We start from the raw sequence: 25,945 nt of genomic DNA on the forward strand, positions 1-25,945 counted from the left end.
AATCCTATTGTATAAAATTCTATTGCCTGACACGGTTGAAAGTAACAATTTTATGGGCAGACTTTTAATTCTCTTTTCTTAAATTGTGTACAAACATTAACATATCCACTTAGCATCCGCACAGCGCCTCCTTGGTTGCCATGGCTAATTGAGTCAGTCTCACCTGACAGTGTGTGAGCCGGTAAAACAATGGGCTTTTTTTCCTGCTATTGACAAACAGATTAATTTAACATTGTCGACGAGAAGGCACTAAAAAGGAGCTGTAGATTGACTGCCACAGAGCAATGTGTCCAAACGGGGGAGTCGGAATTAGATCAGGGGGTTTTCATTATTACCCCCCGACGCAAACAGGAACACATTCTCACCATGCAGCCATCATCAGTTAGAATCATCTGTAAATGCACTGAGTGCCCTGCAGGCTATACAGCTATGATTAAATGGTGTCTGGTGTGGTTATTCTGGAGGGGTATACACTATGCATCCGTCACTTTAGTACATTCATTATCCCCCCTTATACTCACTATACAGTAGCATCATACAGCTGAAGTCTGCATGCAGCCGACATTAGCTCAAAAGCTGAATTCATACTTAGTGGCGTGACGGATGGTGTCGCGCATCGAAAGTATAGCCGATCTAGATGCTCACAACGCGTTGTTGCCGTGCAACGTACTTTGTCGAGAGCTTGCGTGCTTGTTTCCGGTGCCTGACACCACCACCGCGCACAAGTATGAAAAGCCCATAACCCATTCTGACCTGAGATCAGATTCATACGAGGTTTCCACTGGACACACACTGGTCTGATTAACCCATTCTGACCTGAGATCAGATTCTAAAAATGTCAGTCGTTCTTCGATTTTTCAAAAATAGCAGACCTACAAGCTCGTAGCGCGCCACTCGGTGGCGCGCTATGAGCTTGTAGATCTGCTATTTTTCAATAGCTAAAGCACGACATGATGCGAACACCAAAACGGGTTCCCGTTCAGAATGGGTTAAGTTATGCGCATTAACGACAATTGTATTGCATCTAATACAGTAACCCAAATAGTATTAGACTCACTAGAACAATGTGTTCTCCGTTTCATTGGCGCTGGGAACCGTAGGACATTCAGACCGGCTTTTCTTTGTGTTAAGCTTATTATCTGGTTGATGCTCAAAGCTCAAAGCTGCAGGAGACATTTTGCAAAGTTTAACGCTCTTGATTTCTTGGGATACTTCTTGCAATCACAATTCCATGAATACCTAACCCGAGCACATACTGTCTTCATTTACAGACGCACAGGAAAAAGGGTTGTGGTTTCAAGGCTTTAACAATGAAACGATGTCAAGGACTGGATTTAACATCATGCTTAATAATTTAAAGTTAAAACTTAAAAGTCAATGATGGGAAAAAACATATCTTCTACATTAAATGATGATAGTTTCTCCATAGCCGTTGGAGAGAGAGTCTTCAGGGACTAGATTTCTTTGAAAAATGCCTGTTTGGTTTTTTGACAACAATCTAATTAAAATCCCTCTATCTGGGGAAATGTTTCACACACCAAAAGAAAAAGAGAAAGGAAGTAATGAAACAATCTGCAGAAGAAATGAGCGCGTGCCGCTTCATGCCGCTTCTCATATAATATCATTTCTAGGGCAAAAGAGAAGAGACCATTGTCAGAATCATGATTTATTTTTCCCTTTGTGATGACAGTGACTTTATTGCGCAGAGTAGCAATCATTGAATCATCTCTGGCTGGGGTGGCGCGGCCGCGGTCAGAGTTAGATCTGATTAGGACGCGCTGTCTGATAAGTGCCACTTTAGTGGAGCTTCTGTGAACCTACGAAGGATTCCGAATGCACTTTAAGTATCCGAGTGATGTCTGAGCCCGTGACAGACCAAGGGCGACCTTGCTTTCATTTCAGTGTTTGAAGAGAGCTTTTGTAGGAGCTTCTCAAATATGGAATCGCTCTGAATTTAAGAGTTATAAGCAAACAATGTGTTTTTGTTTTTTTGTTTTTCTGTTTTGTTTTCTACTGGTGGTGACATTATACGTTTTCATCTGAGCAAATAGCAATCGGAGATATCGTTACAGTACATGTTTACATAATGTACAAGACGATAAATCACAATACTTCACAAGATTGACATTGTGATATTCTTGCTTCAAATAGAATTGAGACTCAATTCTATGTAAAAAGTTAATTTATTTTGACTGGGTGAACTACACTCAAGTCAAAACCGTATAGCTGAAAGGAATTCTGAGAAGCCAAGCAACAAACAAGAGAACAAACACAACGGTGGACTGACGTCAGTGTCTGCTCTTTAGTGCGGCATCAAAGAATAGAGGAGCACTACACAGTAAGAACCTAGGGAATTATGGAGTGGTTCTGATTGCAGAATGGAAACATATAAACTGCAGCGTCTATTTCTGAAACCTCCCTCTGTTTGCTACCTACTTGAGGCGCAATCATGAGTGGCATGTTTTTTTCGCTGGTGACTGACTATCAGACAGAACACACCGCGCACGCACGCACTGCACTGCACACACTGCATGCACACACACACACACACACACACACACACACACACACACACACACACACTGCACACACACAAATATGACATTAGAGCAATTTACCCATTTCAATACAGAGACCTATAAGTTTTTACTGCATGGGGTCCCCACATGGCTTCATCAAGTCCAGCATGTCGTCCCTTTGTCGTATTGGCTTGTAAATTGAAATTGAGTCATAATTTGATTTTTACGTCGTGTTGCAAACGGAAAAGCGGTCGTATGATCTAAAGCACATCGGTGCTCAAAACGTCTTTGAGGTCCTCAAAGACTTTATCGGAGAGCGCTTTCCGAGGCGAGGAGTCACTGTCGAGTTAAATGATTGATCGTGATGGTTAGGGATGGAATCAAATGGATCCTTTTAACGGTCTGTAATTCTGAGAGTGTACAAATGGAACCAAATGGACCATTTTGGTTCCATTTGTACACTCTCAGAGAGTTATGGGGGGGGCTGTGTACTATAATGCATACCAAACTGAGAGTTAGAGAACCAAGGTGGTTCAACCACCGTCTAAATGCAAGGCCAGACATGATTACATGATTACAGCTGTGTGTGTGTGTGTGTGTGTGTGTGTGTGTGTGTGTGTGTGTGCGTGTGTGTATGTGGTGTGTGGACCACGCTCCGTTTTAATCTGTGGCTGACGTGTGTGTCTAACCTATAGCTAAATGTTTTATCTTAGCTTTGCAACTAATTGTGTGTGTCTATTTGTGTGTCTACTCTGTTTGCTTTGGTGCTATTTTATCTAACCAGATATTGAATTTTCCTTGGTAATAGGCATCGATTAAGGCCCCTAACTCCCTGTCCCCGTGTCCCACAGTACACGGCGTGTGGGAGGAGTGGTCGCCCTGGAGCCTGTGCTCGTTTACGTGCGGTCGAGGCCACCGCACGAGGACCAGGATGTGTGCGCCTCCGCAGCACGGCGGCAGGGCCTGCGACGGACCCGAGACTCAGAGCAAGCTGTGCAACATTGCCCTTTGCCCAGGTACGAACCCAGCGGATGTGACCTGGATCGGGTTTCTGGCCTCGAGTCAAATTATTTAAATATTTTAGTTTTGCCTCAAAAATAACCGTTAATCACTTTAATACACTTGAACCCCAGCGTCCTCTGCAGGGGAACATTGTAAAAAAACAAGCATATTTCAGAGAGATTTGCAGTAACTTCATTGTGGCCGCAATATTGTTGGAGCAGTAGTAATGTGCATTGTTTCGGCGAGTAAAATGACCAAAATGACTGAGAGAGCTTGATCATGCCATACGTAAATCAATATGTGATGATAATCATATGGTTTGAACAATAAGGTCTTTAGTCAATAATGTGATTGTGAAGCAGAAATCACTTAACCGCAATCACCCATGCATGGTAAGCAGATTAGTGATGAGTTTTTCCACTCCGAATGTTAGTTTTGCTACGCTACGGTTACATGACACACTGAGATCAATCTAATCACAGGACCCCCAGTGCACCCCCCCCTCCAATGAATAAACAAATATCTTCCACAGTAAATAGTAATTATGAATATAATAAATTATGTTTGTTTGTGTTTGTTTTTACACAGCACCCTAGCAGTGTTTTGAAGTCGTTGTAATATTCATCTGAAATGTTGTAGTTGACTAAATATTGTACGATTTTTGTCGACTAAAATAATCTACAATTGATTTAGTCGTTCTAACCCTACCGTAATGGCTGATTTTACATTTGGTTGCATGCTGAAAATAGCAGATCTTTAAGCTCACAACACGACACGTTCAGCCCCTGCGGGACTCCGGTTTTGTGGTTAAATTGATGCATAATTGCATCCAATCCAATGCATAATTTATGTAATCTTTGACTGATTTTCAATAGCAGGTTACTTCTTGCCCTGGAAAGCTATAAACCGACTTAAGACGCATTCTTGTTCATCCAAGTAGGGCTGCATCTATCAATTATTCTCTTTAGAATTATTCTATCGATAACTTTTTCAAATCAATCAATCAAATAATCGAGAAACATGTTTTTTTATATTTAAAAATAATAATGTAGTGATCAATTATGAATCGATTATTTGGTCGACTTCACCCATTTTCAACATATCTTCGTATAATCATTAATTATTCCTCACTATATGCTCATTATAATATGACACAGTTTTCCTCTACTCTGTGTCTCAGAGGAGGGCTGGGGAGTTGATGAGGGGGTTCTGTATTTCAGGGATTTTTGATCGTGTCTGTAGCTAAACAGTGTTGATTTTGACAGCACATTTTGATTTTTAGTTTTAGTCAAAGTCTTTTGAATAAAATACCATTCAGTTTTAGTCACATTTCAGTCATCTGAAATGTTTCAGTCGACCAAATATCATAAAATTAGATTTTTATCAACAAAAATGTATTTTGGTGTCGGTTGTAACGACTCATTTCACACTTGGCCCAAAAATAGACGATCTACAAAGGTGGCATTATTGCGTCGCCGTTTTCGTCCGCGGGAAAAAAGCTAGTCGACGGACATTTTGCGCCATAGCCGACGAAATCAACACTGTGGCTATAAAAGAAAAAACAAGGCTCTGAACCCCTCCCCCTGTCCTCTTTTCTCTCCCTCCCCCCTGGGTACCCGCTGGCCGGGGTTCTGCCTGGTTCTGGTTGGGCGCCTCAGTGGACGGACAGTGGCAGGAGTGGAGCTCTTGGAGTGATTGCTCGGTGACCTGTGCCAACGGCACGCAGCAGCGGAGCCGCCAGTGTTCGGCGGCCGCCCACGGGGGATCCGAGTGTCGCGGTCACTGGGCAGAAAGCAGGGAGTGCTATAATCCTGACTGTACAGGTAAAAAAAAGAGCCACCTACTGTAGTGTACAATCATCCTCTTTAATTGTAAAAAGTGGTGGGAAAATGTACTAGCATGTTTTACTTAAGTAAAAGTATCAATACTGCAATGTTTCAAAATGTACCAAAAGTAGAGAGTACTCATTAGAGTGTCCTATTTCAAGTTTTCAAATGTATAAAATGTATTAAAAAACATCTTTTGAAAATAGCAGATCTTCATGTGTTGCGTAGATTTTAATTAATTGTAGTAGAGTAAAAGGTACAACATTCTCGCCTCTGAGATGTAGTGGAGTAGAAGTACAGAAAATGGCAAATACTCCGGTAAAGAAATAGCTGGTACTTAAGAGTAATTGTACTTAGATACTTTACACCACTGATTCCAAACATCAGACAAACAACGCCGAGCGGGACGGTCCCAAATCATCACGATCCCTCCCGCCCACCGACCTCTAAGCCTTCCTCGTCTTTACACCAAATAGCTGCGCAGACAATCGAGAATGATTTAAACACCGTGTTCTATCAATTCATGGGATTTGGGGAATCCTTTTAGTTATACTGCAATAAACCATTGGTATAATTCGGGGTTAGTGTTCCCAAGCTGTCTGTTGCCTGTCGCAGACGTGTGACGACAGGCACAAAGATGTCAGCTTACTGTACAGTAATGCATTTGGAATTTATTTGCTTTGCACTTTATAATTATTAAAGAAACAGCTAACCTCTCTCTCTCTCTCTCTCTCTCTCTCTCTCTCTCTCTCTCATAGCTGTAGTACGAGGGTTAAGTGTGTACTTTTACTGCATGGTCAGCCTGCCGTTGAGGTCTCGCTGGGATTATAGAAAATGCATTGCATTAATTTTAATCACAAATTAATATTTATGGACAAGATCAAAATCATCTGATGTGTATGCTCATTACATGCTCGTGTAACGCGTGGCAGATGGGACCAGTGACCTTTGATCTGGGCTCTATAACTTAAGTGTCCATAATGGCGTACTAGTTTAGACTATAGTCATTGGTTAGACATGGGTTAAGGTTAGGTTTAGGTGTGCTGCCCCGTGGGGAGGTTAGGTTTAGGTTAGGGTGAGGGTTTGAGATAGGTTGTAGTTGTAGGACTAATGACTGGTCTAACCAATGACTAGTCTAAACCAAAGACGGTCTAAACTAAGTACTGCAACCGTCTATAATGCACCACACACTGCACTCAATTAGTGAAAGCCTATTGTTACATACTGTACATACAGTAATGGAGATCATGTCAAGTAATCTATTACCGCTGCTTCATCACAAGTCATCTCTCATTCAACTCTTCACTCAGACATCAATCATAGTTCATCATGAATTGGTAATGTATGTTTCTGGATGGCGTTAGTGGCTCACAGGTAGAGTGGCCCGGAAAGGTTCCCAGTTCGATCCCAGGCTCCCCCAGAGTTAAGAGTCGAAGTAGCCTCGGAAACCCAGACGTTTTATTTCAGTGTCGAAGTGTCCTTGAGCAAAGACGCTGAACCATAATTGCTCCCGATGTGCAGGTTGGTGCCTTGCATGCATGGCTTTCTCCGCCATCGGTGTTTGAATGTGTGTGTGTGAACGGAATGCACAATCTATGTAGAGCGCGCTAGCCCTGTTTGTGTCTCACTAATACACCGTCTGTCTGTGCAGACAAAAAAATACCTTTCTAGCAAAGATTTTCTCGATTTGTTTGACAATAACACACATTTTACAACGGGACGGACGTGCTGTTAGATATTCACCTGCTGTAGTTGATACGAGGTGAGGTAATAATAGTAATAGGAATGAATAGTTTTTTTGTTTTCATTTCCATTATCTGCAAGGTGCCCTGTCAGAACTGCCAGACTGAATATACACGTACGTTACGTGAAGTGATAAACCCATCAGGAAATGCGATAAAGTGTCCTCCTGGATAATGTTGGAATATTCCACACACTGTACGGTTCCAATATGTTCCAATTTAATGGATGGAAACGGTTACAGACTGTTAACAAGGACTGAATGAATGAGGGTGAAGTAAATGAACTATAAAGAGGGGAGAGACTGCTTTCTCTCCCTATGTACGTATAGCCCATAAACACTTAAAGACTTGACTTATTATGAACAATATATATAATATCACACGGCTAGCACTTTCGATATCAAATGACGCTGATGATCATCCTCTGTATCGCTTCTTTAACCTCATGCCATCTGGACAAAGATACAGAACCTTGCCATGGAAAAAGGTCCGTTTTAGTAGGAGCTTTGTCCCCTCAGCCATCGCGGCATTAAACAAACTGCCCCGCCGATAGGATGGTTCTGTACACAGTGGGGACCTCATTTTTTTTTGTATTGTCTTGGTGTAATGTGCTCTGTGTTGTTTTTGATGTGGGTGTTGAACAGATTGTGAAGACAAATATCCTTCGGGACAATAAAGATTATTATTATTATTAGACTAAAATACTGAGAATGAGGTCGAAGGCAGACAGGCAAATGAATGAAGGTTCCGGAGTTCCATTTATTTGCACAAAACAGCATCACAGCCATGGGCCGTGAGCCCCACGCATCCTTCAGCCTCGCGGCTTCCGAAGACTAACTCACATACAGACAGTTGACAGTTTATAAAGAAGCCGAATACACAAACAGACAGTCGTTTGACACTCAGACCAAATGGTCAAAGTTACTAGGTGTGGTCACAGGAAGAACAACCTCTGGCTAGATGCTGCCATCAACAAGCTATAGATCAAAGTATAGGCCTATAGCTATTTACCATAGAATGCAAGCGGTGAATTGGTGCCTATGCGTCTGTCATGTCTTGTTGCCTCTCTCACTCAGGTTTACACGTTTAGTTTAAAACAGTTATTTACGGTATGCTATATTAATGAAATGTGGTTCCATCAGATACGACAAGGGCATATTAATGGTTGTGCAGTAGTAGTCGTGCATCAATCGTACCAAGACGAGACCCAGACGTTGACTGACAGACAGACAACGACTGGCTGCTATCACTACATAATGTTATATCATGTTGTGTACTGTAAATGGCATTTATCTATAAATGCCAAGTCTCTGTCTGTGTGCAATCCACGTAACTCGGGAACCGTTTGCCCCAACGACTTCAAATTCGATGCGTCCCGCATGCTGCTCCCGTGCTTGAGGTTATGGTTAGGTTAGGGTTTGAGGTAGGTTGTCGTTTGTCGGACCAATGACTAGTCTGAACTAAGTACTGCACCTGTGTTTCTGCCTGTCTTCTATCTGGAACCATTGGCTACTGACAGAGGTTAGCTGTAGGACGTGGAATTGCCCTGTGCAAATGAACGAAGGGTAAACGGAGGTCACAGCCAGAGAGGAACGTAGTTGGAGCTTACAGGCTATAGTACCTTTCCTTTCAGACAAGGGCATGTGATTTACTACACTGCTAAAGGGGAGCATCTGGGTTTTTTTTTTTTTATAATGCACAATTTCACAGGGTTCATTAAAAGGACATAAAACATCCTTCTATTTTTTTCCCTATTTTGTTTGGAAACTTCAGCATAAACGTGTTATAGTATACTGGCAACGTGCGCCGAAAATAATTACCACTCACAGAGTGGCCTAGTCATGAAAAGCGATACATTCTTGATTGGGTATTCTTATTAAAAAAAGGGGGGGAAAAAGACAAAATCTCTGTCAAAAAGCACGCTTTTACAGCGCCCCCATCAGCATGTCAAGAAATCTATACCCATTTATACAGACCATGAAAAATGAGCTGATTATCACATATCTTTTGCACCACACTGGAGATAATTGCTGACTGCGTCCCAAGGGCAGACATAAATGGTGAAGATGTCATGGTATCTCATAGGTTAAATCACATTCATTGAAATTGAAAGGCTCGGTGGAGCAAAAAGAGATAGCCCTGGTGGTGATGAGTCATCTTCACTGACCTCCATTGGTTATGGATGAAGTGCGCTGAGGCTGACGCCCGCCCCAGAGGATGTGTGTGTGTGTGTGTGTGTGTGTGTGTGTGTGTGTGTTAACTATGAATGAAGGGGCTCTTCTCAAGTGTTGTAGTACTCGAGTCCGCTGTCTTGAGTCAGAAAGAAAGTTACCCAGGGTAACTGGACTAAGCTCAAGAACTTGTTTACAGCCAGGCCATGCTCATAGAACATTTCATGGTAGGGGTTCAATGCCTTGCTCAAGGGCACTTCAGCAGTGGTAATTTTAACGTGCCGGTCCGGGGATACGAACTAGCGACCTTCCGATATCAAGACCGCTCCGCAAACCATTCGGCCACCGCTGTGTAAGTAACGGAGTGCAACTCTCGCAGTGTTTTCTGTACCAAATGTATCAAATGAGAAAGAAATCTGGTCTCGACTCGGCCTCGCCTGCCGTCGGTCTCGACTCGGACTCGACCCCAGAAAAGTAATTTCAGAAAGAAATAGGGGTGCTACCCTGCTACTATACTGTAGCACAATCCCCCCCCCCCCCACTTATAGTTAAACTCGACTACAACATTCTCCTCTTCTCTCTCCCTCAGCCAACGGCCAGTGGAACCCTGTGTTATATAACGTTATCCTCTCCTCTGTCCCACAGCCAACGGCCAGTGGAACCCGTGTTATATAACGTTCTCCTCTCCTCTCTCCCTCAGCCAACGGCCAGTGGAACCCATGTTATATAACGTTATCCTCTCCTCTCTCCCTCAGCCAACGGCCAGTGGAACCTGTGTGTTATATAACGTTCTCCTCTCCTCTCTCCCTCAGCCAACGGCCAGTGGAACCCATGTTATATAACGTTATCCTCTCCTCTCTCCCTCAGCCAACGGCCAGTGGAACCTGTGTGTTATATAACGTTCTCCTCTCCTCTCTCCCTCAGCCAACGGCCAGTGGAACCCATGTTATATAACGTTATCCTCTCCTCTCTCCCTCAGCCAACGGCCAGTGGAACCTGTGTGTTATATAACGTTCTCCTCTCCTCTCTCCCTCAGCCAACGGCCAGTGGAACCCGTGTTATATAACATTATTCTGTCTCCCACAGCCAACGGCCAGTGGAACCCGTGTTATAATATAACGTTATCCTCTCCTCTCTCCCTCAGCCAATGGCCAGTGGAACCCGTGGGGTCCTTGGAGCGGGTGTTCTAAGACGTGCGACGGCGGGTGGCAGAAGCGCTCCCGGGTGTGCCAGGGGGCGGCGGGGGGCGGGCACACGTGCGACGGCACGGGGGAAGAGGTCCGCAAGTGCAGCGACCAGCGCTGTCCAGGTACAGTACAAATACAGTAGTGGGGAAAAGTACTCACGTTTGTTATACTTAAGTATAAATGCTGCAATTTAGAAATAGCTCTGTTACAAGTAAAAGTCCAGGTATTCAAAACTTTACTTAAGTAAAAGTATGAAAGTAATGGCTTCAAAATACATTATGCAGAATGTCCCATTTCACAGGTTTTCAAATGTATTAACATGTATTCAAATCTAATTGGTTCCCAATGTGGAGTTCCAGCTGGGGGGACCCTGCAGCTAAATTATAGTTTGGAACCAAATGGAGCATTCCATTTGTACACTCTCAGAGTTAAAAAAAAACATTGATTTTACAATATAGATTGGGGTCCCAGAGATCGAAATGCCATTAAATGGGGGGGTCCGTAGAATAATCCATGTCAAACTGGGGGGGTCCTTGAAATTCAACGGGTTGAGAATCACATGCTAGAGCCGTAAAAATCTTCTCTTATTGGGGGTGGTCCCTGGCATGTCTTTTCAAATGGGGGTCCACGGGATAATTAGTGTAAATGTGGGGGTCCTTGACATGAAAAGGTTTGGGAAGCACTGGCTTACAGTACTTGAGTAAATTTACTTGGTTACTTACACCACTGCATGTCCAGGTATAACCTTGAAGGAATTTGAATTTGAATTATCTCTCTCTCTCTCTCTCTCTCTGTGTGTCAAGGACCAACCAGATGTATACATCAGGTTGAGGATCCCTATTTCTGATGGAAGTCTCAGAGATCATATATTTATTAATTCATGCCATAACTGTACTGTACTGTAGAGTACTGCATACTGGCAGAATGACATTGAAGAGAGTGAGGCCTATATATTTACATAATATTAGCCATCTCATTATTTAAATGAAATAATAGTGAAATTAAAACATTAATTATTACACGTTCTGGTATATTAGGCACCATAAAATATGTCCTGGGGACCCCTCTGAGCGCCCCCTCTATCTATACGACCCCTTTGGGGGTCCCTGGACCCCAGGTTGGGAACCTAAACATATACAGTATATGTACAGTAATCGATGAACAAAGCTATGGGATCAAGGTGGGATGTGGCCCAGGATAAAGCCTGATTTATTATCTAGTTTCTAACTTGCTCGCCTGTATATATTATGCAGAGATAATAGCCGATCTACAAGCTCACAACTTGCGACATGTTACAGTGTTGGTAAATCGTCTGTATTATCGGCACATATCGGCACCAGTGTGCGATGAAATGTATATTAACCCATTTTGGGGCGGGAAGTGGGAACCCATTTTGGTGTTTTAAACATGATGTTATGACGAGCTTGTAGGTCTGCTATTTTTTGAAAAATCGTTAAAATGTGGCGCAAATCATTGAATATATATTTCATAGCGAACATTTTCAACTAAAATATTTGCTTCTGGGGGGGTCCCTGGAACTAGATATTTTGAGATGGGGGTCCGTGGCCCAATAGAGATAATTCTGGGGGTCCTTGACATGAAAAAGGTTGAGCACCACTGACATAGAAACATATGTTTTTCAGAAAAAATGTTTTAGATGGTTTTAGATGATTTAGAAGAGGTCGATTTTTAATCGACCTCCGTCCAAAGACGGTTGCATAAGACATGGCTACCTTTGAGGAAACCCAGGGCTTATATAGAGTCATTATTCTGTGCAGAGTGCAGATATAGGGCCTCCCTACTGCTTTCATCATATTTTAATTGAAGAAGTATATACATACGCTGTTCATATTAGCACCCACACTGGATTTCTTTAGTGAATCTCCGTGGAGACCGATATGATGTATAAGATGTACAAATTATATTCTACTCTTTTTTTGATCTAAGGAGTCTCTTTATGTAATAACAGTAGGGTTCTAATACATCAAAAGACTCTTAACCCATTTAGGCCTTACCTCGAAATAAAAAAAAGTCTTCTGAAAGAATATATATTCAAAGATTTGTGCCACATTTTCACGATGTTTCAAAAATAGCAGACCTACTATATACTTAAGCTCATAGCGTGCCACCGAGTGGCGCGCTATGAGCTTAAGTATATAGTATCAATAGCTAAAGTATAATATAATGCCTAGTTAAAACACCAAAAGGGGTTCCCGTACTGAATCGGTTAAGGGATGAAAAGTATAGTTCCAGGCAGGCGAAGATTAACCAGATAGGATAAAAAAAAAGATTGAAAAATTCGAGAATGAAATGGAACATTATGTCCCTTAATGTTAGCAAAAACATTATACTGCTGTAATCTGTGGAACTCTCATATATTATATTACAGTATGTCTTTGAGTCTGAGTCGGAGACACATCTAGCATGAAGAAACAGTTGCATCATATCGGAAATGCTGCGCTTAGAAATACATATTATGAAAAAGCCCTCCGTGTTGATTCAGTAACTAGGCTATACTTTAGTTCAACCCCTTTCTTTCTTTTTATTTCTTATAGCACCGTACGAGATCTGTCCCGAGGATTATGCAGTATCGATGGTGTGGAGACGGACACCTTCAGGGGAGCTGGCCTTTAACCGATGTCCCCCCAACGCCACAGGTAAGGACACGGGCTAAATCACAGCCTGACCGATATGTATCGGCACTTTTTTGTCTTTTCTTGCCTGTATTGATAGTCACCGCGTAGAGGGACGGGAAACGGAGAGAGGGAGTTTTGGAGTGACATGCAGCAAAGGTCCATCAGACCCACGGGAATGGGAAACTGTCAGGCATATAGATAGACTACTAGATCCTCCAGAAAAATGCCATTATGTGATTGCATAATTTACAGCATAATCAGCCAATTGGCGCAGGGGGGATTTTTTCTCTCTCCAAAAGGTCGCATAATATTTTAGCAAATTTTGCGTTTCTCCACATATTTTGCAACTTTCCACATATTTCAGAACATCCCACAATTTCACCACATAAAATCAGATAAAAATATGCATAGTTCATCGCAAAATCAAGGCCTGCATAATCAAGGACTTTAGCCCGTATAATCAAGGATTGTTTGCTCGAACAATCAAGGATATTTGTCTGCATATTTCTGGAGGCTCTAATAGACAGATGCCTTCACACTGATAAGCACCAGTATATTTAGGCTATATCCTCTAAACTAAGGAAATATAATTTCAATATATATGCGCGCGCAGGCCGGCACCACATGAACCCAACCACTCATAGGATGCAATAGAAAGTAGTCAATGCACTCAATTGTAAATCAATGCTCGCCAAACTTTCAGATGCTGTTCTTCTCCCAGTGTGGAGGCAATACGTTTAGGATTTTTATTGTGATGAATCTCGCCCTTGAAATATATATATATATATATATATATATATATATATATATATATATAGTATTCTGTTGTGTGTAAACAATAATAGCAATTCAAAGCAGTTGTCCTCAAAACCACACATACAGTCGCTGTCATATAAGACCGGAGGGAGTGCTCTATACGATCGTGGTACCAGAGCTGCTCGTTCACGTGCAGCTGCAGCCCATCAAGCCTAATTTAAGCTCCATCCCTCCGAAGTTGGAGTATACTGTAGCATGCAGACCTCTATAGCTCAAAGCGGTCGCATCTGTGACGCGGCGTGGGCTTGTATATCAGCTGTTCTCAGCGCGCTATAGGGCACGCCTCACTAGCCAGCACACAAGAGGAGGTTGAATGGACTGAAACCAGCGCTCCCCACAAAACAACATGGGTTTGGGAATCTGTTGGGAATTGATTGATTACATGAAACAGTCACCTGTGCGCCCGGTCTCCATGTTTGTACATAAATAATTGGTCTATGGGGTACACACCTTAACCACTCGGCTAACGGTGCCCCACACGGCCACACATCAGCCATTACTTTCATTGACTTTCATGGCGACATCGCAATCGGCATTCATGCAGCCGATGTGTCCTGTTTTAACCCATTCTGACCTGAGATCAGATTCATACGAGGTTTCCACCGGACACACACTGGTCTGATTAACCCATTCTGACCTGAGATCAGATTCTAAAAAAATGTCAGTCGTTCTTCGATTTTTGAAAAATAGCAGATCTACAAGCTCGTAGGGCGCCACCGAGTGGCGCGCTACGAGCTTGTAGATCTGCTATTTTTCAATAGCTAAAGCATAACATGATGCCGACACCAAAATGGGTTCCCGTTCAGAATGGGTTAACCCTTTGAAATCTTATCAAAAATAGCCAGTCTGCAAGTTCACAATGTGCAACGTGGTGACGCTTCGTGGCGTGTTGTGAAGTTGTAGATCAGAGAGATAAATGTTGTATCTATCAATAAAGTTAGTCATGTTTATTTTTTGCATTAATTTATTTTATTTCATCTTTTTTTTTTATGTTTCTACAAAATGCTAAATAAATGAATAAATTATTATTCAAAACATTGGTAATCGGTGGTCTCTAGGCTCTCTAGGGTTATCCAGAATTGGGAACAGACCCAAACAGATGGTCTGGCTTTAAAGGACATGGACAGAAAGAATGTCTAATCAGACTGCTCAAGCTGCTGCCATCGCTGAGAGACTCTAGGACCGTCCGTGGGGATGAGGGACTGTGGTTAAGAACCTCTCGTTGCTGTCGGTGTAGAAACATGCGTTATCTCCATTATTTAAAAATGTTCCATTTTGTGTTTTTCTGTCACATGACAGTGTTGCACTAAAGTAGCACAAAATAGCCAATCTAATAGATTTTTGCTATTTAAAAAAAAAAGGCTAATTATCGTCATTTTATGATGTATAAATTAAACAATGTTTAGACAACAGCGATGCTGCAGGAACAAGGCTTTAGACGAGTTTTCCGTGAGCGCAGCAGCGCTTAAGTGACAATAATCTCGGTAAAGCACACCCTCGAGTGTAATATTGTGATTATACAACGCCGGTAATCCTTAAAATAAAAACTCATCAACTCAGTTTCATTGTAACTAAGATATTCGATGGAAATTCATATTTCTTAAAACTCATTCAGTGCCACCAGTTTTGGATACCAGTTTTGGCGCTCGTTGCCACCGAAGGCCATTATAAATAAAAGAAAGAGTTTGTAATTCTATTGTGCGTGTAATGTGCATAATCATCACCTGAACACCAGATTAGAGGAATTATCCAAAATCTGGATGACGCCTTTTTCAAAAAGGCGTCATCAGGCGCCAATGGCAACGAGGGCGTGACGGGAAAGGCGTCATCAGGCGTCATGTGGCACTGAATGAGTGCCAGATTTAGCCACTTCGACGGCAAATGTCTGTTAGCGTATAGCTTTTAGCATAATAGCCACTCATAGATTCGGTTTTCCATCATGCTCGTTTCAGCCGATCAGATCTCATTCTCGAAACTATACCTGCTGTATATTATTTGCTTTTGGACATACAAGGTTCTTGCCCGACGGTGTACGTACGGTATCAAAATGCTACAGATGAATCATAATTAGGGGGGTCAGATGTGCCGATCCAAACGCGTGCCAGGGGCACCGCTGCTGCCTGCCTCCCCATAAACTGTTGGAAGCATGGGCTTACATTACAGGTCTCACAGCTTGATTTAATCCCAGCCCCCTGTCTGCTCCAGTCAAACACTTTCCACTCACACTGCTGAGAGCGCCACGCTGAAACCTGTCAGCTACTGGCGGAGAGTCACTTACATTTACTCAAGTACTGTACGTACTGTAAGTGGCACTGCATGCGTAACTTGTTTTTTTTAATGAATAAAATGTTCATGTTGTCCAATCTGTATGGTAGAGTTATGCTAATACAATATGACTCATACAATCAGTATGGTAGCGTACTGTATGTTAACTGGATCAGCGCCTGCTGGGCTATAGTGGCCACTAGCGTGCCAGTGGCCTAAAATGGCAGACAATCAGTTTCCGGTTCAAACACTATAGTAAACATGCACTAGCTATTTCACAGGTCAGGAGGAGAACATGTGAACCGATCGGGGAATAATTGTTTTTGTCACATCTAAGTCAAATTAAGCTCTAATCAAGCCCTGAATATCGCATTTTATATGATCCATAATGCACATAAAGACCGCGCGTGTGCGTGCACACGAGTATTTTGGCTGTTTTTAGGTAAACCTCACGGTCTGTTAGCATAAAAATTCGAATCATGCACATTTTATATTTTTTACCGCTGGATTATGGGGAATAAAACAAATCTCAGGATGCCGGGCATGGCATCCATTGCAAAAGTGAATCAATCTAGTTTTCTCAGGCCGTTAAACAGTTACAATACAATATAACTTATACAATTGGGGTGGTTGTATTTTTGTCTCCCTGCTCTTAACGAGACATTTAGATCGTGTCAAAGGTCATGTCTCGTCTACTGTAGACACAGGATCTCATATGAACTTTGGCCATATTGTCAAGATTAAAGCATTAGCATTATCGTCTCAATGGTAAAACATTTCAGCACTTGGAAGAGCAAAGTTACATACATACATTCAAGTAAAAAATTGAGGTTTAATTCACTTGGGTAATCATGTGGTGAAAGAAGTAGCAATGCTACAAATGAGCACCGCACCTGTCACGGGGATACGCAGAGCAAGTTCAGTCAGGAAACCGCTCCCTATCCCTCCTCTGTACATGTTCAAGCCATCTCAGCCTGGCCTCTCTGTCTCTGGCTTTATCGCCAAAACATCCGACATGTGCTGTCCCTTTGATGTATGTGTTCCTGATCCTATCTATTCATCCTTGTTACTCCCAGAGAGAACCTCAATATTTTAGTCTCTGCTACCTCCAGCTCTGCTTCCTGTGTTTTCCTCAGTGCGACTGTCTCTAAACTAAGCATACAACATAGCTGGTCTCACCACCTTCTTGTACACTACACCTTCCCTTCCATTCAGTCCTCCACCTTCTTCACATCTACTCCCTGCAAGCTCACTATTCCACAAGTACAATGTATAGTATAATGATAAAAAAGTTAATACTCTAATAAAGTCAAAGTACCTCCAAATTGTACTTAGATACTTAGGGCTGTATTCTGCCTGTCTTAAGTACCAGGCCTTATTCCCTAACTTGAGTAAACTAAAGACCTGGAGGCGTGATCAATGCCATTTGGCTATTCTGAGTGGCCAAAGAGCATTGATCACGCCTCCAGGTCTTTAGTTTACTCAAGTTAGGGAATAAGACCTGGTACTTAAGACACGCAAAATACAGCCCTTACTGTCACGGTTCAAGTCGAGACAGTGTAGGAGGACCCAAGTGCAAGATGAGAGAGAGGCAGAGGCAGCTCAGTTCAAATGAAGATATTTATTTCACCAAGCCCGGTGAGTAGGGGGTCAAAACACAGAACAAGGAGTACAAAGGGAAACACTAAACTGGGAAAACTAGGGGATCTGAAATACAGGGCAAACGAGGAGTCAAGGAACAAGGTACTACAACGAATACTCGCAGTGACAATAAATAACGAACCAACGGAGAACTGAAAACACAAGGGTATATAAATAGACAAGGACTAACTAGACACAGGTGAAAACAACAGACAAATCAACAACAGGGATTGGCTGGGAGACTAACAGCCAGGACACAGGTGGAGAACACTACACTAATAACAGGGTTAGACAAGGCAGGTAAACATGGGCAACACAGGAAACCAAGAGACACTAGACACTACACAATAAAAGGTAAAAGCCAAAACATCAGGGTGACAGAACAGGTCACGGATTGTGACACTTTACACCACCACACACCTGTATCTGTCTGTGCCATGATGACAACAGAAAGCCTTTCACGAACCAAATCTAGTCCAAAGAAGAGAGGGGGGGAAAAGCAAATTGTCCAACAAATGTAATGCGGTGTGTCTCTATAATTATGATTGCTAACAGTGTGAAGAGCTTTTTTTTAGCTCTACAGATCTTTTCCCAATGTCCATTTTCTCCGGTAAGCGCTGCTGAACGAGGCAATAACGTTAATTGTGAGTGGCACCTAAAGGAAACACGCCCCACAGTTATAACGTTATTATTACCTCCAGGTGTTATTGTTTGCCCGGCAAAATGGCTGCTGTGAAAGAAAAAGGCTCCATTCTGGCCCCCAGAGCGGGGGGAGGGGAGGGGGGGGACTGTGAAGCCGCACTAAGCTGGAACTGCAGGCGGGCGAAATACATGCACAAGCGCACAAATAGCGCGCAGCTGGGGTTTAATACAGAGCACTCGTTCATGAATGGATTCAGGTGCGTTTGTGGAGTGATAGATAGCTCCAGGGGGGGGCGGGGCAGTCCCCATTCTAGTTTATATATAACTCTAAAGCCAAATTCCAATACCCCAAATATCGGCCACTCACACTTTGGTCACTCCAGCATGGTGGTCTGGTGTTACAGTGAAATTGGTGAGCTGCCGAAATACGTGACCATCTTCTGGACTTCACATAACTTACGTGGAGTTCTTTAATTGTGTCCTAGAGATTTTGGCCAAGATTTTGAGTATTGGAATTTGGCTTATGTGTCCATTGGTAAATGGTGCATTATATATATATATATATATATATATATATATATATATATATATATATTGCCTTTATCCAAGGCGCTTTACATAGATTGTGCATTATACATTCACCCATTCACACACATATTCATACACCGATGGTGGCAGAAACCATGCAAGACACCAACCAGCACATCAGGAGCAATTAGGGGTTCAGAGTCTTGCTCAAGGACACTTCAACACTAACTCTGGGGGAGCCCGGGTTCGAACCGGCCACTCTACCCCTGAGCCACCGCCGCTCAGTGTGAATCTGCCCTAAAAGTTGGTTCGGAACTGGAACCAAAAAAATGGTGGACGGTTCCGTGAAAGTAACCAAAGTTCCAAGAATCTAGAACGGAACCAGTTCTACAACCAAAGTCCATTTGATGTAAAAGTGGCCTCAGAGATAAGGGGGTCACATTGCAAATAAAACATTTGAAAACCACTAGTACTAGTTGGACTCCTAATGGACTTTACATTCAGTAATAGCGTCTTATGATAAAAAAAAGTCTTGCCTGTCCGTGTACAGAGACATACAGTATTGATGACCACTGAAAACTAGAGGATGGCAAAGAAGTGAAGCGCTTAGTCCTGATTGCAAAAATAGACAATCTAGTAGCTTACAACGCACCGCGATGCAATTATCATTAATATTTTTTAGAATGCTCAAACATGGAGGCCAGTTCTAAGTGATGTGGGAGGAAATAAGGAACACAAGGCCTGAAATTGAAATGCAGAAAGTTATAAGCGAGTGGCAATTGCTTTCCCCTGGAACCCCAAATGATAGCCCTGCATTGGTAATAGCAATGAAAAAATGAAATATACACAACACCAAGATAAAGAAGGTCAAGGAGGAATTGGGGGGGGGTTGGGGGGTACGAAGGGAACATAGTTTTGATCATTGCAAGTGCTTGAAGGTGTTGCTGTGCTTAAGGCTCTTAGCCGATCAACTAGCTACTGGACGAGGAGGAGTGGAAGCAGAGCATTCCTAAAGAGGTGCAACCTGCAGCACTGATAGCCGAGTGCTCAGGGCCGGATTAACACCTCTGAGGGCCCTTGGCCACTGAAGCTCCAAGGGCCTCCCTTCACACGCACGCAACTCCTTTTTTCTTTTAAGGGGCCCCTGGTGCTCAAGGGCCCCTGCAGGGCAGTGTGGGCACGTGCCCAAAGTGCCACGTTAGATTCCTGGGTCCACCAGACCTTTGCTGCATGTCTAAAATGTATATTTTGCTGCTGGAAAAAGTCTTAAAGATTGGCAAAAGAAAATGTTAGGGGAACCTCCCTTTTTGGGGGGTTTTCACCTGTTTCAAGACGGTCTATCAATATGTATGTGCAGGCTTTGTTTAGATTGCAGTCAAATCCAAATAATCCAACATAAGATCGGATCTTTTCTCTTCACATCTCTTCGGATCCTAAAAAGAAACCTAAAATGTTAGGGTGGAGAATAGATCCAGTAGAACTAAAAGACTAGTCATTTTATGTTTGGTTGCACTTTGAAAATAGCAGATCTACAAGCTCACAAGGCGTCGCACTGTGATGCGCTGTGAGCTTGTATATCTGCTATTTTCAGCATGCAACCAAGTGTAAAATCGGCTAATACGACGACATCAAGGAATCGCCTAAAATATTTTAGTCAACTATAACTAGACCAAAACCAAAACATTTCTGATGACAAAATGTACTGTCAAAATCAACACTGCGTGGTAGCTTGTAGATTCAGTCCAGATTGAGATACATCTTTAGAAATCACATTTGAATCAATGGAATCAGTGATTCAAATCCCAATCTGGGATTTGGATTTGAGTGCATATAGACCTATCCTGCCTGACGCTCAAAGCGAAATATCTCCCCTGGCCTCTGTGGTGCAGGCATCGCTCAGCTAGAACGTCTCCCACACGTGGGCGAGTCGTGGGTTTGAAGAACATACATCTTACACATTTGCAGCTTTTAACAGATTAGGCACCCGGCATGGCAGGCTGGGCTGGCGCTATAATATGCACAGTCAAAAACCCTCAGCGTTCTGTTTTTTTACTCCGAGCAGTGCTCAGATGGCACCGAATGGGCCTGGACGGGTCCATTTGGTTCCATCTGAGCTCATCCCAGCTCAGATGGCACTACTGAGGATTTCACTGTGTATAAAGCGTGATGAAATGGCCCAGGTGAAGTCAGTCAGTGTGGGTGGGTGGGGTGGGGGGGTGTTGTAAGGTGCTCAGTGGGGTGTGTAGTTGGGGGTGTGTGTGTGTGTGGGGGGGGGGGGGCGTCCTCTCCTGCTTGCCTGTGGCTACATGCAGTCCTCTTGTTGCAGGGGTGCATCACACAGCGGGGGCGGGGGGTGAGGTGGGGGTGGGCGGTTTGGTGTGTCCACTGATGTCCTTAGTGCGTATCGCCACCAGCTATAGCTGTGGAGCAAGGAGGTGTTGGAGGGGGGGGGGGGTTTGATATATCTACCACCAAGAGAGAGGGAGAGAGAGAGAGAGAGAGAGAGAGAGAGAGAGAGAGAGACCGGGGGAGGGAGGGAGAGAGGAAGAGGGATGGAAAGAGAGAGAGAGAGAAATGGAGAGATTGAACGGAAAGAGAGGACAAAGACAGACGCACGAAGGAGATAAAAGAGAGAAAGATTGAGATGGAGAGAGACGTATACTGTAGACAGAGAGACGGAGATGGAACGACAGAGGTATAGAGGCAGGGAGAGGGAGGGAGGGAGGGGGAGGGCGGGGGAGAGAGAGAGAGACAGAGACAGAGAGAGAACGAGCACCGACAGCCAGAGGAGGAAGTGCCGGGTGCTTGTGGGAGTTCTTCGTTGCGATGTGAAGCACCTGCGTCGTGTTGCAGGCTGTGCTGCGCTGCATGCCGCGCGGTGCGGTGGGGGGTGATGTGTGAAGTGCAGCCCCGCAGCTGGACAGCTGCATGGGGAGGTGCGCTGGGGCTGCATGGCTGGGAGGCCCTTTACAGTCTGTAGGTAGATCACTCTATACTAGGGAGGATCTGCATTGGTGCATAGTGTGTTGATTTTGACAGCACATTTTGATTTAGTTTTAGTCGTTAGTCTTTTGAATAAAATTCCATTTGGTTAAAACCCATTTTGCAGGGCGGGAACCCCTTTTGGTGTTGGAAACATTATGTTATAATTATTATTATGTTAAAGCGCTACGAGCTTGTAGGTCTGCTATTTTAGAAAAATCGTGAAAATATTTATTTCAGAAAACTGGAGATTTCTTTTCAATTTTGAGGTCAGGCTGGGTTAAAAAAAACTATATTTTATTCATGCATTACTGAACAATAGCCTCACACCGTTTTCTGGGTATCAAGACCACTCTACTGGCTGACGAGTGGCTGGGACTGCCTGAAGCTCAAAGCTCTGCGTCATCCCTCAGTAGTAGAACTTCTCCCACACCATGCGTGGGAAAATCGTGCAGTTTGAATCATGTGAAGAACATACATTTTACACACATTTTGCAGATTCAACAGATGTGTCACCATGGCAAAAAAAACCTCCGCATTCATTTGACTCCCCCGAGCAGTGCTCAAATTGAAACACTGACGGTGCGCTGGAGTTTTCAAACAAATGTAGTGAATCCGAGATGTAGTGGAGTAGAGGTACCGGTAATTAAGCACTGGAATTTAGAAATACTCAAGTAAAGTACAAATGCCTCAGAATCGCTCTTAAGTACATGCAATACTTAAGTAGATGTACTGCATGCAGGAGGATTATGTTATACTATTATATTATATGCTATTTCAGGACCACACCGTGTTCACAGTATAGACGCCTGACAGCGATCGCAGCGCGGACGACAGCGTGCTTTTGTTTTTGCGACAGCATGCTTCCACGTATATACTGTACAGCCGGTGACTGTCGCTGGGCCCAAAACAGCCGGTCCACAAAATAATAAGAACGAGCTGAGCTTGTAGATCGGCTATTTTCGGACAGAGTACATTATATGAATGAAGCCTTTGCTGCACGTATAGCTTGTGGTGGATGTGTTTCTATAGAGGGTGTGTGTGTGGAGGATATGTCCATAATGTAATGCTGTATAGAAGGTGTGTGTGTGTGCTGTGTGGAGGATGTCCATACTGTATAAGTACATGTTTCTATAGAAGGTGTGTGTGTGTGTGGAGGATGTCCATAATGTAATGCTGTATAGAAGGTGTGTGTGTGCTGTGTGGAGGATGTCCATACTGTATAAGTACATGTTTCTATAGAGGGTGTGTGTGTGTGTGCCGTATGGAGGATGTCCATAATGTATCAAATACATGGATATTGCCCACAATAGTATATGTAGCACAAACACTGCAGCATTTGCCTGCCAGATAAGTCCCATCTCTCTCTCTCTCTCTCTCTCTGTGTGTCTCTGTGTCTCTCTCTCTCATCCCACCACCACCGCCACTGACACAACGTGTGGGTGACGACGAGGAAAATAAATTGAAAGAAGAAGGAAAAAAAGATGTCTCACGAGTCACTAAGAAGAAGAAGAAATAATCTATATTTTCACTCTTTGCTCTTCTTGCTTTTGTCTTCCCTTCTTTTCCCCGGCTACCCCAACTCCTTCTCCTTTCCTCTGGTCTTAATCCCCCCCCCCCCCCCCCCCATCCCCCCCAAACCCATCCCTTTTTTATGTGTCTGTATCCCTATCCGCCTTCTCACTCTCCTCTCCCCTCCTCTCCTCTCCTCTCCTCTCCTCTCCTATCCCCTCCCCTCTCTCCTCTCCTCTCCTCCAGGCACCACTAGTCGGCGTTGCTCCCTGGACCATCGCGGCGTGGCGTTCTGGGAGCAGCCCAGCTATGCCCGCTGCATAACAAATGAATTCAGATACTTGCAGCAATCAGTAGGTGCAAAGTCAGCTCCCTTTTCCCCCGGCCGCCCTCTCCGTTTCCCAATGCATCATAAATTACCCCCCCGCTGTTTCCTCCGTCCCTTCCATTCTCATCCCACACTGTGTAGCCAAAGATTAACCACTTTCAATAGAGGAGCAAATTAAAACACTAATTTCACCATTTTCCGCGGTGTAATGAACGCTCCTCGCCAAAGCCCTTAAAAAGTCTTTGATTTAGAGCTGCTGGCAATTTCCCCTGTTCGGAGTCGCATGTTCCTTCATCCCCTGGTTAAACTCTGTATCCCTCTCTCTCTCTCTCCCCTGCGCTGGAACAGATACGATTTAATATTAATTCCCCTTTGTGTTTCTTCAGATGTGCGTGGCACATAAAATGCTAAAAGTTGGGGTTTGCTGAGTGGGAGAGATCGATTACGTTGTGGGCGTGCAGTGCTGTTTTACATTTCACATTGTGCCCAGCATAGAACAAAAAAATTGTCACTTGTCAAGGTTGGAACGGGGAAGATTAATTTGAAACGGAATAAAGTAGTTTGAGTGACGACGCTGCATAATACCACAGTGTCCTTGCATGCATGTATTTGAATCAAAATCTGAATTTATTGGCCAAGTTCATAATAAGTAATTAGACGTGGATTTTATGCACATGCACTGCAGCAGATAAGTGGAATGCCATGAGTACGGAATTATAATTAAAACATAGGCTAATGAGATTTAAGTGTATAATGTGTGATTTAAATATTAAGTAAGTACGTCGTAAAAGTAAAACAAAAATAAAGTTTGTGTACGCGACCCTGTCCAACGATGCAAAGAGGAGGAAAAAAAAGAAGCTATTTCCTTCTAAACAATGTGGCTTCTGCTCTACTAACTCCAGCATCCATACCGGGCCGACTTCAAAACATCTGCGGGCGGGGAACATATTTTGATTTGGCATAGATGTGTCACACGAACACGGCTTAAGGGCGTAATTCTCTGTCCTCATTGTTCGTGGCTCATTTAACTCTGGTGTGTTTAACACAGCGTGTAACCCACAAACCCTTGGCGGAGAGCACCTATGCCCCAAGTCCTTGTCTTTTTTTTTCTCTCTTTTTTCCCCTTCTCTGGAGGTTCAGGGGCACCTTGCTAAGGGACAGAGGATGCTGGCGGGGGACGGGATGTCCCAGGTCACCAAGAACCTGCTGGACCTCACGCAGCGCCGGAGCTTCTACGCCGGCGACCTGCTGTCCTCTGTGGAGATCCTGCGCAACGTGACCGAGACCTTCAAGAGGGCCAGCTACGAGCCGTCCTCCGACGACGTGCAGGTGAGTGTGATCCCGTCGCCATGCAGGTCGCGGGGCCCACCGGTGGGCCATTAGGGCAGTGTTTCCCAACCTTTTTTGTGCCGTCGTCAGATGCAGGTTCTGGATGCATCTCTTTAGCATTAACATTTCAATGCCCGAGGGTCGTTAAGAGTCTATTGTTCCGTCGTTGTTGTTATCGCACGTCTAATGGTTAGACGTGTGAAAACAACAACGACGCAACAATATAGGAAACCTGCAGCCCAGTAGCTATAATATTGCTTTCGGGGGAGGGTTAGTGTTGCTTTCTGTCAAATCAGACGGCACACCTGGACAACGGCACAATAAAGTGCCGCGGCACACAGGTTGGGAATCACTGCATTAGGGTGTAAGTTGGCTATCCGACTTGGGCCATTAGGGTGCAAGTTGGCTACCCAAAGGAATGATCAAAACACAATCGATCATACTACGGTGTCACGCCAAAGCATCAAAGAAATGCAGCCCTTTTGAAGCTACTTTTGCTGTTTTTTTTTATTGTATTATTAGTTTAGGACATAATGATCTAGGCTTCCACCTGACAGAGACGATATAAGATTTATATAATAAGGAAATATATGCAAAAAAATAGGGGTGGTGGCGCAATAGTGCCGATTAGATTTGTATTGTGATATCAATATTGTTGTGATTCGATATTACATTGCATTTTATTCACCCAATTAAGTTACTTTTTGCTTTCATTACAACATTTTAAAACAATCATAAATAAATTTGCGTTAATTCCACGCCCCCCTCTTCCGTAGTATAGGCTAACACCAGTTCTATCTCCTAACGCGCCGGTGCTCG

The 25,945-nt window shown here is 43.6% G+C and overlaps 1 protein-coding gene across 1 annotated transcript in view; it reads left to right on the top strand.

The window, feature by feature from the left end:
• The window catches only part of adgrb3 (adhesion G protein-coupled receptor B3), a 223,785-nt gene that overhangs the window by 91,587 nt on the left and 106,253 nt on the right, over positions 1-25,945 (top strand). The window contains exons 5-10 of the mRNA XM_080781955.1: positions 3,371-3,535; positions 5,180-5,344; positions 10,405-10,569; positions 13,003-13,104; positions 23,716-23,822; positions 24,932-25,126. Of these exons, the coding sequence (XP_080638081.1) occupies positions 3,371-3,535; positions 5,180-5,344; positions 10,405-10,569; positions 13,003-13,104; positions 23,716-23,822; positions 24,932-25,126 (899 nt within the window). The remainder of the gene's footprint in view (positions 1-3,370; positions 3,536-5,179; positions 5,345-10,404; positions 10,570-13,002; positions 13,105-23,715; positions 23,823-24,931; positions 25,127-25,945) is intronic.

The sequence above is a fragment of the Protomyctophum bolini genome, assembly GCF_963924005.1.
Source record: "Protomyctophum bolini genome assembly, chromosome: 14".
NCBI lineage: Eukaryota > Metazoa > Chordata > Actinopteri > Myctophiformes > Myctophidae > Protomyctophum > Protomyctophum bolini.